Source organism: Aplysia californica, unplaced genomic scaffold (genome assembly GCF_000002075.1).
Source record: "Aplysia californica isolate F4 #8 unplaced genomic scaffold, AplCal3.0 scaffold00041, whole genome shotgun sequence".
Lineage (NCBI taxonomy): Eukaryota > Metazoa > Mollusca > Gastropoda > Aplysiida > Aplysiidae > Aplysia > Aplysia californica.
In genome coordinates, this window is record NW_004797311.1 from 1,087,756 (window position 1) to 1,102,101 (window position 14,346).

A 14,346-nucleotide genomic window follows, 5' to 3' on the forward strand; every position below is an offset into this window, starting at 1 on the left:
TTTTAGCAGACCCCACGGCATATATATGCATACGTTACATGTACATATACATAGGCCTATATTTTTAAAACTGTTTTTATTTATTATTTTTATTCAGAGCAAAGAAACATTTCATCGTGTGAGTGGCGAACTACATGAGTAATAAAATGCATAATTGCCCATGCATGTTACTGATCTGACACTTGAAGTAAGGAGAAGCCATTGTACATGTATTGACTGGTGTGATCATTTAAGAGGACTTTGAATTCATGTCAAGAGAAATAAGATAAAATAGAGAAGTAGGTTTACAGCTATAGCAAAAAGAAAGAGAGAGAGAGAGAGAGAGAGAGAGAGAGAGAGAGAGAGAGAGAGAGAGAGAGAGAGAGAGTTTACCAATAAATAATATCAAATGTGAAAAAGTCATCCCGTTTGCTGGCAATAGCACTTTTATCCACTACCTTCGTACTTACTAACATTGATCCCTTTCTGTCAGTGTAGGCCTATTTGTTTTTCTCTCTCTCTCTTTCCATTCCCAAGTCTCACCTTATTCCTTTTCTTTCAGGCTCACTTTTCCTTCACTACTACCAGCACACCACCTACCCCCTCCTCCCCAATTCCTTTTGCCCCTTAATACTAAAGTACAAAGTCTACATCCATCAAAGCATCTGAAAATTCTATTGGATTGTATAAATTATACAAATATAACGCTTTGTGGGCTGATTCTAATAAAATCTGTTACATGTGTAAGACTATAAAATTAGGCCTACAGTTAAATGAAATTTGCCATAAAAAGGTAATAAAAAGTAAAAGTGCTTATAATCAACATCTAAATTATAGCTCCCCACAAAAGAAAACCCCAATACAACTATAAGATTATATTCATCCTTATAAATGTCAAATGCATTCAAAGGTTAAAAAGAATTGGTTTAACTTCAAAGCTGGCGACTAAAATAGTCTTTTAAATCAACAGCAAAACATGTATTTTTTCAATAGTTTTTTTTAAAAATAGGATCAACTTTTTCTTCAAACAACCATTCTGAGGATTAAAAAGAGAAAAACAGAATAAACAGTGATTTTTATATCATATCAACACCTACCAGACCACTGAAAATGGCAACACATGAAGCAGCAACAAAGTAGACAGCAAAGAGCAGATCAACAGGTCTTTTCCACAGAGGTTTAAACTGTAAAAATTAGAGAACAATATATATCAAGTAAAAAATTGAAAACAGAACATCATACTATACAATTCATTAATTCATTAATAACTTGAACTAATCTCTCTCTCTCTCTCTCTCTCTCTCTCTCTCTCTCTCTCTCTCTCTCTCTCCCTCCCCCCTCTCTCTCTCTCTCTCTCCCTCTCTCTCTCTCTCTCTCTCTCTCTCTCTCTCTCTCTCTCAAAAGAAAAATTAGCTCCACATATTCTCAAAAGCAAATATATCTAACACCAACAGGAAACAAAAATTAAAAACAAAATGAAACAACAGTGAAACATCCACAGTAAACGCATGCACAAAGCATCTTCCTACTTGCCTCAAAACTATTGAAAGGCATACAAAGCGTATGCTCCATTCTATCATGGAAGAGCATTTCAAAACTTACACAGTTCTGAATGTTGTTTTGTTTAGATCAGACTCAGAGAAGAAATGACCTTATGCAGTTGCGAGCGCCCTAAAACCTCTACTAAAACTAAAGAAGAAATGACAACAACAATACATACTCCTCACAATTATTCTCATAAAAAGGGTCTTAATTCATAGGGGATAACATCTTTATCAAAGTTAATTATCTTTCTTATTTTCACCAGAAGTTGGAAATATATTTTTTAATTTTTAAAGAAGTGGGTAAATTATTGTTTGCATCCTTCTCATATAATGTTTCTCTCATGTAAGTGAAACTATTGTAAAATGATCAAAGGACCTTTTTTTTTTCCAAGAGAAGGCCAAGAAAGCATTAAGACCATTGATCCAGTCATCATCATCATGGCCTTTCTCACCCTGGTTCACTTTCCACCTTTCCCTATCATGGATCCTCAATCCAACAGACTCTGATAGGCTGTTTAAAACTGAGGTCTTTGTTTGCATCTGTTCCTAGGAGTGCGATAGAAGTGCCAAGTCATCTGCAAAGTCCAGATTATTCAACTGATCCAGTAACATTATACATATAAGACTTGGCAGAAGTCATTAGTCTATACTAAATTTATTAACAAACTTGAAAAATCTTAAGGAATTCTAGAGTGTTTTTTTAATCATGATTATCCTTTTTTTTAATTACTAAAAAACAAAAATAATCAAAAATCAAATCTTTTCTACAGCTTACTAAAAGTCTACATCTACCTTATTTCTGTTAGGAAACTACAAAGGGTAGATAGAGATCATGTTCAATCTTACAGTAAAAGAAGAAAAACATTTTACCTTTAAAAATGTACGGGCTTGGGGTGGGTGTTCATGCAGAAGTTTAAAAGCAGCATAAACCGGGCAGAGAAGGTAAGGTGTATTCAGTAGAATCGAAAGCTTGAAAGGGTGTTTGCCTGCAATAAAAGTTTATAAAAAGAGTGCAATATTATGCTGGTTTTCTTAATTTTTTGTAAAGGACTGTTAATATTCTCCTTGCCCTTTGTCAGAATTAAGATCATTTAGGGAGTGGGCTGCTTCAACCATACCAGCCAGGGCCAATCTGGGCTGAGCAAGATGTGTTATCCTAGCAGAAAGATGGGCATACTCATTGCAATAGAACTTTTCATGAGGGAATTGAATTTGTGTCTTCTCTGTGCAGTGGCAAAGAGCCTAATCACTACTAAACAGATGCTAGCGTTAAGCTTTGAAAAATTAATTTTAAACTCAGACATGAATAGACATCGACAAAAGCTCATTTTCAATGTCAATATAACAATATATTGTCATGACAGAGATTTGAAAGTACTTACATCACAGCTGGGGAAATAATGCATAGCTGAAGACTGAATATACAAATTCAGATGATTACAAAAACTAGAGACTGCGAAGTACAACTTACACATAATAAAACTAGATAGCGTTATTCATTCAAATCGTATTTTCGATGGGATACTACTAATAAGCAGGCAGTACACTAGTATCATAAGAATGGTGGTGGTACTATACTAGACTCATAATAATAATGAAAAAAATAAATTCAACTGAACAAACATAAAACATCATCCTACAAAAAACCATACATGTCAAACTGTCCAAATGCCCAAATAGCACTACAATCCACATGATACTGGCAACTCTATACACAGTGAAATAAGTTATACTTTGAAATTCTGTTCACTAATCTTTTGAGCTGCTTATTAAATTGAATCCTGGGGTGCTCAGCCATCAACACCACCATAGAATAGATGCAGGACAAATAATAGCAAAGCCAACATTTCATATATCCAGCAACCAATGGGTTCAAATGAGATTTAATAATATTTACAGTCCTTTTACAGGGCATTTTGCATAGCTGTCAACTTTGTTAAAGTCAACAAAAAAACCAGACCCCCCCCCCATGCAGCTGGTCAATATGGCAGGCATTGGCCAAGTAACCTCCTCCAAATCCTTCACATAAACTTTCCTGCATTCAATGAATTCAAGCTATTCAAAGTAGACCTGCAGAAAAAGGTATCTTCAATTGACTTTAAATTGGATTTCCCTCTCATCATTGTTCACAAAGAAAGCTGTCTAGAGAGAGTTCATAATTTTCCTTCAGTATCGACAAACTTGTAAAGAGCAACACCTGAGAACACAAAATAGGTATTTTCCAATATATGAAAATAGACTTACTTCAGACTTCCGTACTCAGACTCTCAAATGTCCAAGCAAGCTTTTTACATGTTGGTTGGCAGGTAAGACTATGCCTTTGATTCAGTTAAAAAATAAAAGAACATGACCAAAAAAAAAACTACCCCCCATTTGATTCTTTGATTCTTACATTTATGGGAGATAAAACATCTTTTAAAAAAAAGCACAAGTACAGTATGGTCAACACCCATGTGGTTCTCGGGGCCCTGTCCAAGAGACAGGGGAGCAAAGAATAGGACCACTGTATCCGTACCGCGCATGTCATAGAAGGCGACTAAGGTTGGTTGGGCAAAGGGTTAGCTGCCCTTTCCCATAAAACAAAAAGCAGCTACAAAAACATCAACAGCAAAAACAACACGACCGCCAGTTCTGGAAGATGGAGGACCTTCATCACCGAGGAGAGGAGAGGATATGGAGTGTAGAATGACGCAGGGTGGCGAAAGCCGGAAGGAAGCCACCAAGCCGAGAAACCTCCTGTCGACCAGAAAAACCACCAGACTTGGCACCTGGAATGTTCGTACAATGTACGAGGCAGGGAAGGCACTGCAGGTTGCAAGAGAGATGGAGCGCTACCAACTGGACATATTGGGTCTCTGTGAGACGAGATGGACAAATGCAGGGGAGTGCCAACTTGCTTCAAGGGAAACAGTTCTCTACTCTGGACATCTGGAGGAAAACTCGTCGCATACAGAAGGAGTAGGTATTCTGTTATCAACACACGCCAAGCGGGCTTTGATAGGATGGAAAGCAGAGGGCCCGCGACTAATATCAGCTGAATTCCGTTCACAGAAGAAAGACATCAACCTTCATGTTATCCAGGGATATGCCCCAACCAATGATAAGGACCAGGAAGAAGGGAAGACCAAAGATGACATGGAGGCGAGCGGTAAAAGCGGAAATTGAAAAAGCGGGGACATCATGGAAACAGATAGAAAAGGATGCTCAGGACAGGCTTCGCTGGAGTAATGTTGTTGATGGCCTGTGCTCCACTGGGAGTTAAAAAGGGCAAGAGAGAGAGACAGTATGGTCAAACACTGACAATACTCTAACTCCACGATACTGACAAACACATTATTTTGTCTTCATGCAAAAATTACATATCTTCTTCACATACACTACCACCAGTTCAATTTAAAAGCAGTAGGAGAAAACTTTTGGTGGAGAAACAAATTTCTTTTGATTTACCTGCAACACCACCGGGTAAAAGTACAACCATGCTGTTGAGAATCGATCCAACCCACACCAAGGCAAGTTCTCTGTGACTTTTCCTGAAAAGATTGGTTTAAATATGAGTACAGCAAGCATTTTACCAATCAAGCTTCAAATAATGAGGCAAACTTGATCCTATCACTATGATATCAAACTTTAGAGTATGAGTTTTGTGGTCATAATCAGGGTCTCATAAAAAATAGCTTCCGGTGCTTCTAAAACATCAATGATTCAAACTACAACAATGGGAGAAAGATTACGGTAGGCCTACATTTTTTAACTAAAAAAACAGAATAATTCACCAAAATATTTCAGTACAAGAACTACTTGAAAATAAAGACAAAATACATCATTTGCGCTGAGATTTAAAATAGTGATGATGATAGACTATAATTAATTTTCTACACTGACATCAACAATCATTGCGTAGACTCCTTTCCTTCTTTTCAGACCAATTCCAATTCTAAGTTGTAGATATGTATATAAATCAGCATCCCTCAAATCTACCGCAACTATAATTTACTATAAGACGCCTTGTGAGAGGGATGATTGCAAATATTGTAACAACTCATAATCCACAGGAGAAAAAGGAAGGGTACTTACTTGTAAGTGTAAAAAGCTATGATTGCTATGCACAGGCCAAACTGAAAGGTTCCATCCCAGTAGTTGATTGCAGTACCATGTGCAGTCATGAGATATGGTTCCCCCTCAGCAAAATAAAAGCCGATGAAGTTGGAGATATATCCATCCAGTTCTAGCCCAATTCCAAGGTCAATCATACAGGTCCATGAAAACAGACTCCACACTATAGAAGAGGACAAAAAGAAATAGGCGTACAATCAAGTTTTTATGGACATATAATCTGTGGACTCTGCACTTTAGTATCTCATCTGTACCGTGTAAGTGACACAACTAATATCAAACTACTAAAGGAAGAGTGCATTTCTGCATGCGCATGGATTGCAAGTCAGTATTATAAAGGTTTGAGCTCTGCCAGTTCGAAACTTACTTGACCTACTACCCACCACATCCAGGGTCTCCACACCTGGTGGGGCGACATTAAGGCCGCCAGGACATATCATAATGTGGGAAAGACACTTTTCACTGATTTTATAAGAATGAGGGAGGAGAGCAGGCCTTTGATTTCCCAACTTTCTCCCGTATTTTTGTTTTCATTCATTTTCAGGGAGTTTTCTCAACTAGGAAATCGAAATTTTTAATTCCTGGCTTTATCCCGTTTTCCATGTCAAGTAGGAACCCTGGGACAAGCGACCCTTGATATCCTATCTCTGTGTTATATCAGGCTGGCCCTCTGGACTAGTGTTGGGCGGTACTGACGAAAACCAGTGTCGACACTTTCTTGGTACTAGGTGCCAAGAACTGCCAGTACCGGCACCGGCACGTGGGAGTGACATCAGGGGGTGACGTCACAGTCCGTGCGTCTCGCGTCTCACACCACAATCAGCGCCGCCGGCACACACACACGTCAGAATTGGAGGTGCGAACTGTGGTGCAAAATACCTTTGAAGTTTGCCGCCGCGTGGGATAAGACTCTGCATGCAAAATTTTATCGCCACTACAAATGGATTTCATTTTCAGAATCAGCATATCAAAATATGCAAAGCGGCTAACGAGGAACCTCATTTGATGCCATATATTTAAATTTAAATTAAAGCAAACTTCGTTTTTCATTGTCAATTTTGATTCTGAAGTCAGGCATCAAGGTCACCAGCTGCGTTGTAGTGTGCATCTGACGTCACAGCCGCTAGGCCAAGGCCTAGGCCTACACACAGCACACTTCCCGTGGCCCGGTTAGAAAACCGTTGGTGTCAGCTTATAACATTTTTACTCTCTGAGCGTCTAGGTGTCGGCTCCAGAGCCAGTACTAGTACTAACCGTTTGCGGCGGCTCTTTCCGAGAGCCGGTACTGAAGGCCTGGTGCCGGTACTGACACCTCCTTTGGTAGAACTGAGAGTTCCGGTCATGGGTACCTGTACCTGCCCATCCCTAATCTAGAACCCCCTTCTCCCTCCCTTAAATTCCCTGGTCCAAGGAGGAAAAAATGTCAAAGACTTTATTTCTGACTCCCTTAGGATTCTGTCTTTGGCTGGTCGGACTATTCTGTTGAAGCAGTTGGACATGATAATAATATGATATGCAATAATTTCTTTTCATTTTACGATAGACCACAGGGGTGGTTGATGGCATCTTTCCGACAGTCCTTACCAATCGTCACTTTTTTTGCTACCAGACTGTTACTGCCGATAAAATCGACACTTTTGTTTTTGAAGTGACGAGTTGGGCAATCGGTTTATGTCACGATATAGCTGCTTTGCACCCTCAATATGGCTAGCAAACCGAACCTATCGACACTATCGTGCCATAATCGGCACTGGCCTTTAGAACCGCCGCCAGCAGCGACTCTGCAAATCATGTGGAAATGGCATCGTCGGGTCCTCGGAAGTTTCCGAGATTTCCGGCAGATTTTAGGGGAGAAATATATTTTTATAATATATATATATTCGAAATCACTATTTTTTTCAGCATATTATATTATTTATATATATATAGCTTTTTGAAAGAGCGTTCCAAATATATATAGATCTAGTTTTCTGGTCTTTGTACCAATCATTTGTACTCATTTCTTAATATCTAAAGGAGCACCCTTGTTCCTCTAATATTAAGACTTTCCCTTGACAGTGACAAGTAGGCTACAAGTTTACCACTGACAGTCGGGTAAGCTCTTCTATTTTTATAAGTTCATATTCTACTCAATCACCTTCTAAAAAGAATGCAGAGTAATGCTTCTGCAGTGTAATGAGAGACCTGCTTTCAAAACTATTTCTAGATCTATAAGGCTGTCTATTTGTGTCTAAACTTAGCATAGAACACGGACAAACAAATTACACACTTCTACTTCGGAACTTACCCATGAGCAACGGATCTATTCGCTTGAAGTGTCTTGAGAAGAGCACGTAAGGACCAACAGTGGCAAGGGTTAAGCAAATTACACCAGCTACAAAAACAGAGAGTTGACTTCCCATTAGTTTGTATTTGGACAACGTAAATGACACCGGCCACGAAGTTTGTGAAAGAAGGAATACTGCGAGGGGAACCAGATACTTCCTCTCCATGTTGAAAGTTGGTTTTTGCACTGCTGTCACGTTGATGACTTGTTCTTTTGAGACTACAAATTATGATTCAACTGTTTCTCCGATTGGACACTGTGCACTCCCACTTTGAGATTGCACCGACCATAAATAGGTCCAAAGCAGGCTGCTGAAAGGATATCACATGGACTTTGCTTTTTCGCTTTGAGCGTGGCGTCCTTGGTTTCCTTCCGTGATATTAATCGAATCATCGAATAGTCGTACTTATACTATTTAACGTATTCGAGTACAATAAAGAGAAAAATAATGAATGGTTCATTCACAAGGGAGGTAGTTTAGTTTAGGTCTTGCCCTTGGAGAAGTTGGCCTTTTAAAAATACGGTTATTTCCCTTTTAAGGATTGAGGTGGTCATGGGAACCTTAAGGGGGGGGGGGGGGGCTACACCTAGAGGCTATCTCGCTTATTACTGGACCGAATTTTACAAAATATTTTACACATATAACAAGCATAGTAAGGAGTCTTAAAATCCGCAATCAAATTTGAGAATTAAAAGTTTCGTTTCCATAGATACGCCGCCATATTGGATTTTATTGACATGTCTTACGTAATGAATACCGCACTTTTCGCTCATGAAAATTGATTGTTTTTTGCATGTGTGTTCACAAACATTAAATCTAAAAATTTGTCTGTTGTTGTTTTTTTTCCTAATCGAATTAGAAAATTTTTAATGAATTTTTTCCTGAGGTAGCATTTAAGTTTGTGAAAAATCTGTGAAAATCCACACTCCAGACACCACCAACAAAAATTTATTCCATATATCAAACATTCAACTTACACATTTTTAGTATTACCTCTTCTCTTCATTCTGTGACAATTTCATGAAGATTGGATGAAAAATGGTGGAGTTATTCAAAAAAGTATAGAGAAAAGTCGCATTTTGAGAAAATGGCCGATAAAGAGAAATAAAATACTGACTTTATGAGGAAATGGCGGTTACAAACATGCCTGGTATGAGACAAAATACGGTTTTTGGGAGTTCTTATGCCATGAAATAGTTGTAGGAGAGGCTGAGGAAGCTAAATGCCTACAACTCAAATTCAATGATTTTGAGCCGAATTTTGATTTTGGGGGTGTATCCCCCCCCCCCCCCCCTTAAGAAACTTGACCATATAACATTTCAATTTAAAAACCAGCAGAGTTGGCCTACGGTCAGGCGCGGTTCGTCCATAGAGCACGGTCGTGCAGTGCCGCCCAAAATTGTTTAATGTTCTATTATGAAAAGCACTCACAAACATGAAATAAAAGAAGACAGAAACAAAAACTAGTAAAATATAGTATCAAAACAAGGTCCTCGCTGGCGCTGTAACTCAATAACTGTCATTTTTTGTGTCAAAAGCGCCATAAAACATCTACTGTGCTGTGCCAAAGTCCACGCGCATTAATCTAACGTAATAAGATATATTCAACAGTGGCAATCTTACCTATAAATCGCTCTGTGGGATAACCCAAGCGATACGACACTCGTCGCGAGTTTTGCGGTACATTAATATTAATAAGACGGCACATCTCAAATGTGTGTCCACGAAACATAGTCCACAGTACGCAGTCTAAAAATAAACGAGATAGCCACAACCAAGACGGAATAAGACTCCGTCTTGGGCCACACTATTCTACGCCAAAATTATGTGATCCCCGGAGCAACCCAGCGGAGTGCTCAGGTGCATTGTGATTGGTTCATTGGCTTTCCACTATTTTAAGCGACTCTGTGACCGTGAACCTGAGGGAGGTGAACGTGACATACTTAACTCACTTCAGACGGGTCACACAACAGTTGCGTGACCCCCGCCATGACGCTCGCGTCGGGTCTCACAAGCCCTGCGTGACCAACTTTGGAATTTTTTTTTCGCTCTACAAATCACGCACGGATCGCGAGACCCGCCTCGTACCCTTGTTTGGCCAAGCCTGAGCTACTTAGATTTCGTTTCGTATCTCTGGGGCCGGTAGTTTTTAAGTTATTGAAGGTGAAGGACAGTGACCCCAACTGTGGTTGAACAGACCGGAACTCGCGCTTTGTTTTTTTCTATACAGCTCATAGTAATCCGACAGTCGCGTCGTAGTAACGGTCGAAGAAGTCGCATGAACAAGAATCACATAATTTCGCCGTTTTCTATACTTCTGTACGTTTTACTAGTTCTAGTGTCTCAGAATATGATGTGTCTAATAGTTAGGATCCTGGATATGTACCCGAACACGGCCCGAGTCGTAGTTCTAGGGCTAGATCTAGCACTAGTACCGGTGTTGTTTTTCGCGCAACGAAATCACAACGTCGTGCCGTACATCTGTCTCATGTAATTCAGTGTATGGGTCTGAATCAATGCACAGACCAGCTTTTATATTTTCACCAAACACTTGCACATGTATACAAATCAAACCAGAACACTTTGAACTTTTATTTTTGTTGTTGCAGTGAATTTCATTCTACTTGTCACGTCTCTGGAAATTTTTCGAAATTCAAATTCATGCCAATTTTTTTTAAATCATACAAATTAAAGTATTAGACTTAGACAACTTTAGTTTTTTGTATTAGATTAAGCTTGAATGTTACTTTACTGTGTCAAAAAATGATTACAATAGGGTAATTCTGAGAGTTGTGGTGATTTATTGAAATACCCCCCAAAACGCCAGTCTTCAACGCTTGTGGCTGGTGAAAGGGCCCAGTCGCAAGTGAGTTAAGGTACCGTCCTATAAGTTGTGCCTTCGAATAGTTTTGAAGTGGGGTGGTGAAAGTTATTGCTCGGGTGCTAAGTTCCAATGCAGGATAAAGAAATTGATGTTTAGTTAACAAACAGATTTAGTTCTAGAAATCAAAGCGACCAGTAAAAAGAACGAGAATAAAAGCATAAGGTCCTCCTTCACCAACCCAAGGATCCTACCCTCCTATTTACTATGCCCTTGACTATCTTCAACCTGCTGTTAATTGTGCACGCCCACTTTTTAGCCCCACGAGCCGCCCCAGCTTACCGTAGAAAAGTGAATCTCTCCAAGACGCTCAATGACCTCAGAGGGTGAAAAGGTGAAAAGCACAAAAGTAAAGAGACTTGATCACAAGAAAGAGAGAGGAGAGAGAGAGAGAGAGAGAGAGAGAGAGAGAGAGAGAGAGAGGGGGGGGGGGTACGATATACAGGAAATGCTGGACATTCAAAGATATAAATAACCGTTTGTCAACTATCTATCATGTGACTCCACGCTCCAGGCTCATTTAACAGAGATAAAAGCGTTCTGATTGAGACGGCCCTATCATAATATCAGTCGTTGCAAAAGCTGGGGACATGAGACCGAGGATAAAGTAGGAGAGTAGGACTAAAGATTCTCTACTACACGATCTTTGGTAGGACTGAGTTGGATCCTGGGCAAGAGCTGAGAGATCCGTCTAATTTTAGCCAATGATTAAAAAAAAAAAATCAGTCCACCTTCCCCTCTCGGTTAAGTAGGCGTTTTTCAACAACACAACCTATTTCTTTCTACACTGTAGATATTCAAAGATGTCTCAATCGAAAGGTATGTCCTAAGCGCCCCCCCCCTCTCTCTCTCTCTCTCTCTCTCTCTCTCTCTCTCTCTCTCTCTCTCTCTCTTCTTTAGATTCACCCGGAAAGCAACCATACGTCATTTAAGACAGAAATGTTTTTTTTTTCTTTTTAATTAAAGCCAGCTGAGATCTGTTTAGACTTGTTTGACAGGGTAATCAAAGCGAGACAAAGAACCAGATAGAGATGAGGCCACACACGAAAAGCTTTCCTCGCAAAAGAACTTTAATTTTCCAAGGTGGCATCTCTGAGTTCTGAATGAAAACAAACCCTGAATTTCCCGAGAAAATATCTTATTAGTCAACAGTAATTCTCTTATTGGGTAAGGGAGGGGGGGGGGGGGGGGGGCAAACGCAATTATAACTTTAAAAGTGATGTGGCAATATTATAATAGTCTCAAGATTTTTCAAACAATACATTTTAAAAAATATGTGAAACGCAAAAATAGAGGAAGATAAGGAAGCAGAGATGACAATACAACAAATGTGTATAAATCAATGTGGTTTTAAAACTGGCTGTGTTTATCTAGCCTTTCACCCACAGGAGCCGCTGAGATAATCGTGTCATGATCTGATTTATAAGCTATAAAGCGTTAAAAACTTGAGGGGAAAAAAATAACAAGCACTCACAGTCTAAAAATCAACTAGATAACCGTGATGATTATCGTATTAGGAGATGTTTCCCCTGTCCTTATTTCTGTAGACTCTACTACATGTAGCTTAGTTGATGGATTTGATTTTTCGTTTTTGTTTTTGCTTTTTTGTTCTTCCAGTTCAGGAATGTGATTCAGAAATCAATAGTAAACACTTAGAATGTATTCCAATTGTTCTATTTTTTAAAAAGCTATATCAGGTTTTACAAACAAAATAAAATCAGTAGTCTAACTTGTTGCAAGTCAAAGGCGTCCCAGCCCTCCCCACGTCACCCTATTTCATTTCTATCTGGACGTCTGTCTCTGGAATGTGCACGAGTTTTTAAAATAAATGATAAGTCATGTGTAAAGACTATAACCAACTGCACCTGGTATTTTGAATATGCGAGGCTATTTAAAATAACTTTTCAAGTTTTATTATTTTTTTGATGACCATGCTAGCCCGTTCAACAAAAGCGACGATTAAATACGTGAAGACAATGGCACACCTTGAATCGTGAAATCCAGTTAAATTTTTTACTCCAGCAAAGAAACGTGCGGGGGCTCTCGTGGTCTAGAGGTTACGATGTTCGCCTCTCACTTTCATTCAATAGGTCCTTGGTTCCTTTCACCTCGTTTCCTCTCACCAGACATGTTCTTTCCTCTGCTTTCGTCTCCACTTTCTGCCTCCACCTCCACCTCTACCTCCACCTTCCCCCCTCCCCCTTTGTCGCCTCCTCTGGGCTCCTGACTCTTTTTGAAGTCATTCTACTGCTTCTCCTTGGCTCCTTCTTACTGCTGTCTTTCAGCCACACCCCTGATCTTAGGGTAGGTAAGATTTAACGCCTAGCCTTTTCGGATAAGATCGAAAAATCTCGGAGGTTCCGGGTGCAAATATCGCACGTTAAAGATCCCTTGGTGGTCCAAAATCGATATGAGAAGGCTTCGGCCGCCACCCGGGCAAAATTCAAAATTGATTCCTACCAAAACCTAAATAAGTGTCCCGTGCGCTACTATGACCTTATGCAGTTGCAAGGGCCGTAAAACACTGGTACCAAAGCAAAACAAAACAAAACAAAAACAAAACAAAAACAAAAACAAAAACAAAACAAAACAAAAAGAAACGTTCAAGCATCTTATCGGAGTTATACGAGCACTTTACCATAGAGGGATTTCAAAGTTTGAAACTGATGATGATGATGATGATGATGATGATGATGATGATGATGATGATGATGATGATGATGATGGGGTGCACTCTTTTTTGCGAAATTATGTCCTGAGTCAGAATTCGGCTATGTGCGCTCTGCAATAATGGTCAGGTCTCACGACCCCGCCATACCTCATTTTTATCTAACATTCAGAAACTTTCGCAGCTTATAGTGGAATATATCAGTGATGATGATGACGATATGGTGCATTTTTTTAAAGCGAATATCCAGAGTCAGAATTAGGCCATGTGCGCTCTGCAATCTATTATGAGGTCTCACCCTGCCATACCTCATAATTAGCCTAGATCTATATCAAACATTCAGGAACTTTCGCAGCTTACAGTGGAAATAAGTGCATTGCCATTTTTCAGGTACTCAAATTACAAGTGTAAAGGATCATAGCCAAAGACAGAACTTAAGATCCGGACCACGTTGCGAACAGTTGAAATTTGGCGATTTTGAGTCTGGCAGCCCTGCTTAACTCCTCCTACTAGATCTATAATTAATGTAAAGAAGTAGAAAATGCAGACTGCACTCGAGTGCCAACATTGAAAAAATTCAGAGATCTCCCAACTTGTTTTAGGGTCCTATTTACATAATTACAGCCACTTCGTTCAAACAGGGAGCCAAATAATTGTACACACGACGCTTTTCAACACAAGACAAGTTTCTTCAATGTTGTTAGAGGGGCTCTCCTGCTCAAATACGTATGCACATACGTGCACACGAATGCACCCCCACCATACACGCCTACACACACCCCTACACACACACACACACACACACACACACACACACACACACACACACACACA

The 14,346-nt window shown here is 39.6% G+C and overlaps 1 protein-coding gene across 1 annotated transcript in view; it reads right to left on the reverse strand.

Moving 5' to 3' along the window:
* The window catches only part of LOC101859549 (transmembrane 6 superfamily member 1), a 12,045-nt gene extending 3,712 nt beyond the window's left edge, over positions 1-8,333 (reverse strand). The window contains exons 1-5 of the mRNA XM_005092138.3: positions 7,924-8,333; positions 5,598-5,799; positions 4,971-5,053; positions 2,394-2,509; positions 1,077-1,163 (exon numbers count right to left, since the gene is read on the reverse strand). Coding sequence (XP_005092195.1) covers positions 1,077-1,163; positions 2,394-2,509; positions 4,971-5,053; positions 5,598-5,799; positions 7,924-8,128 — 693 coding nt within the window. The 5' untranslated portion in view covers positions 8,129-8,333. The remainder of the gene's footprint in view (positions 1-1,076; positions 1,164-2,393; positions 2,510-4,970; positions 5,054-5,597; positions 5,800-7,923) is intronic.
* Positions 8,334-14,346: the final 6,013 nt, after the last annotated feature.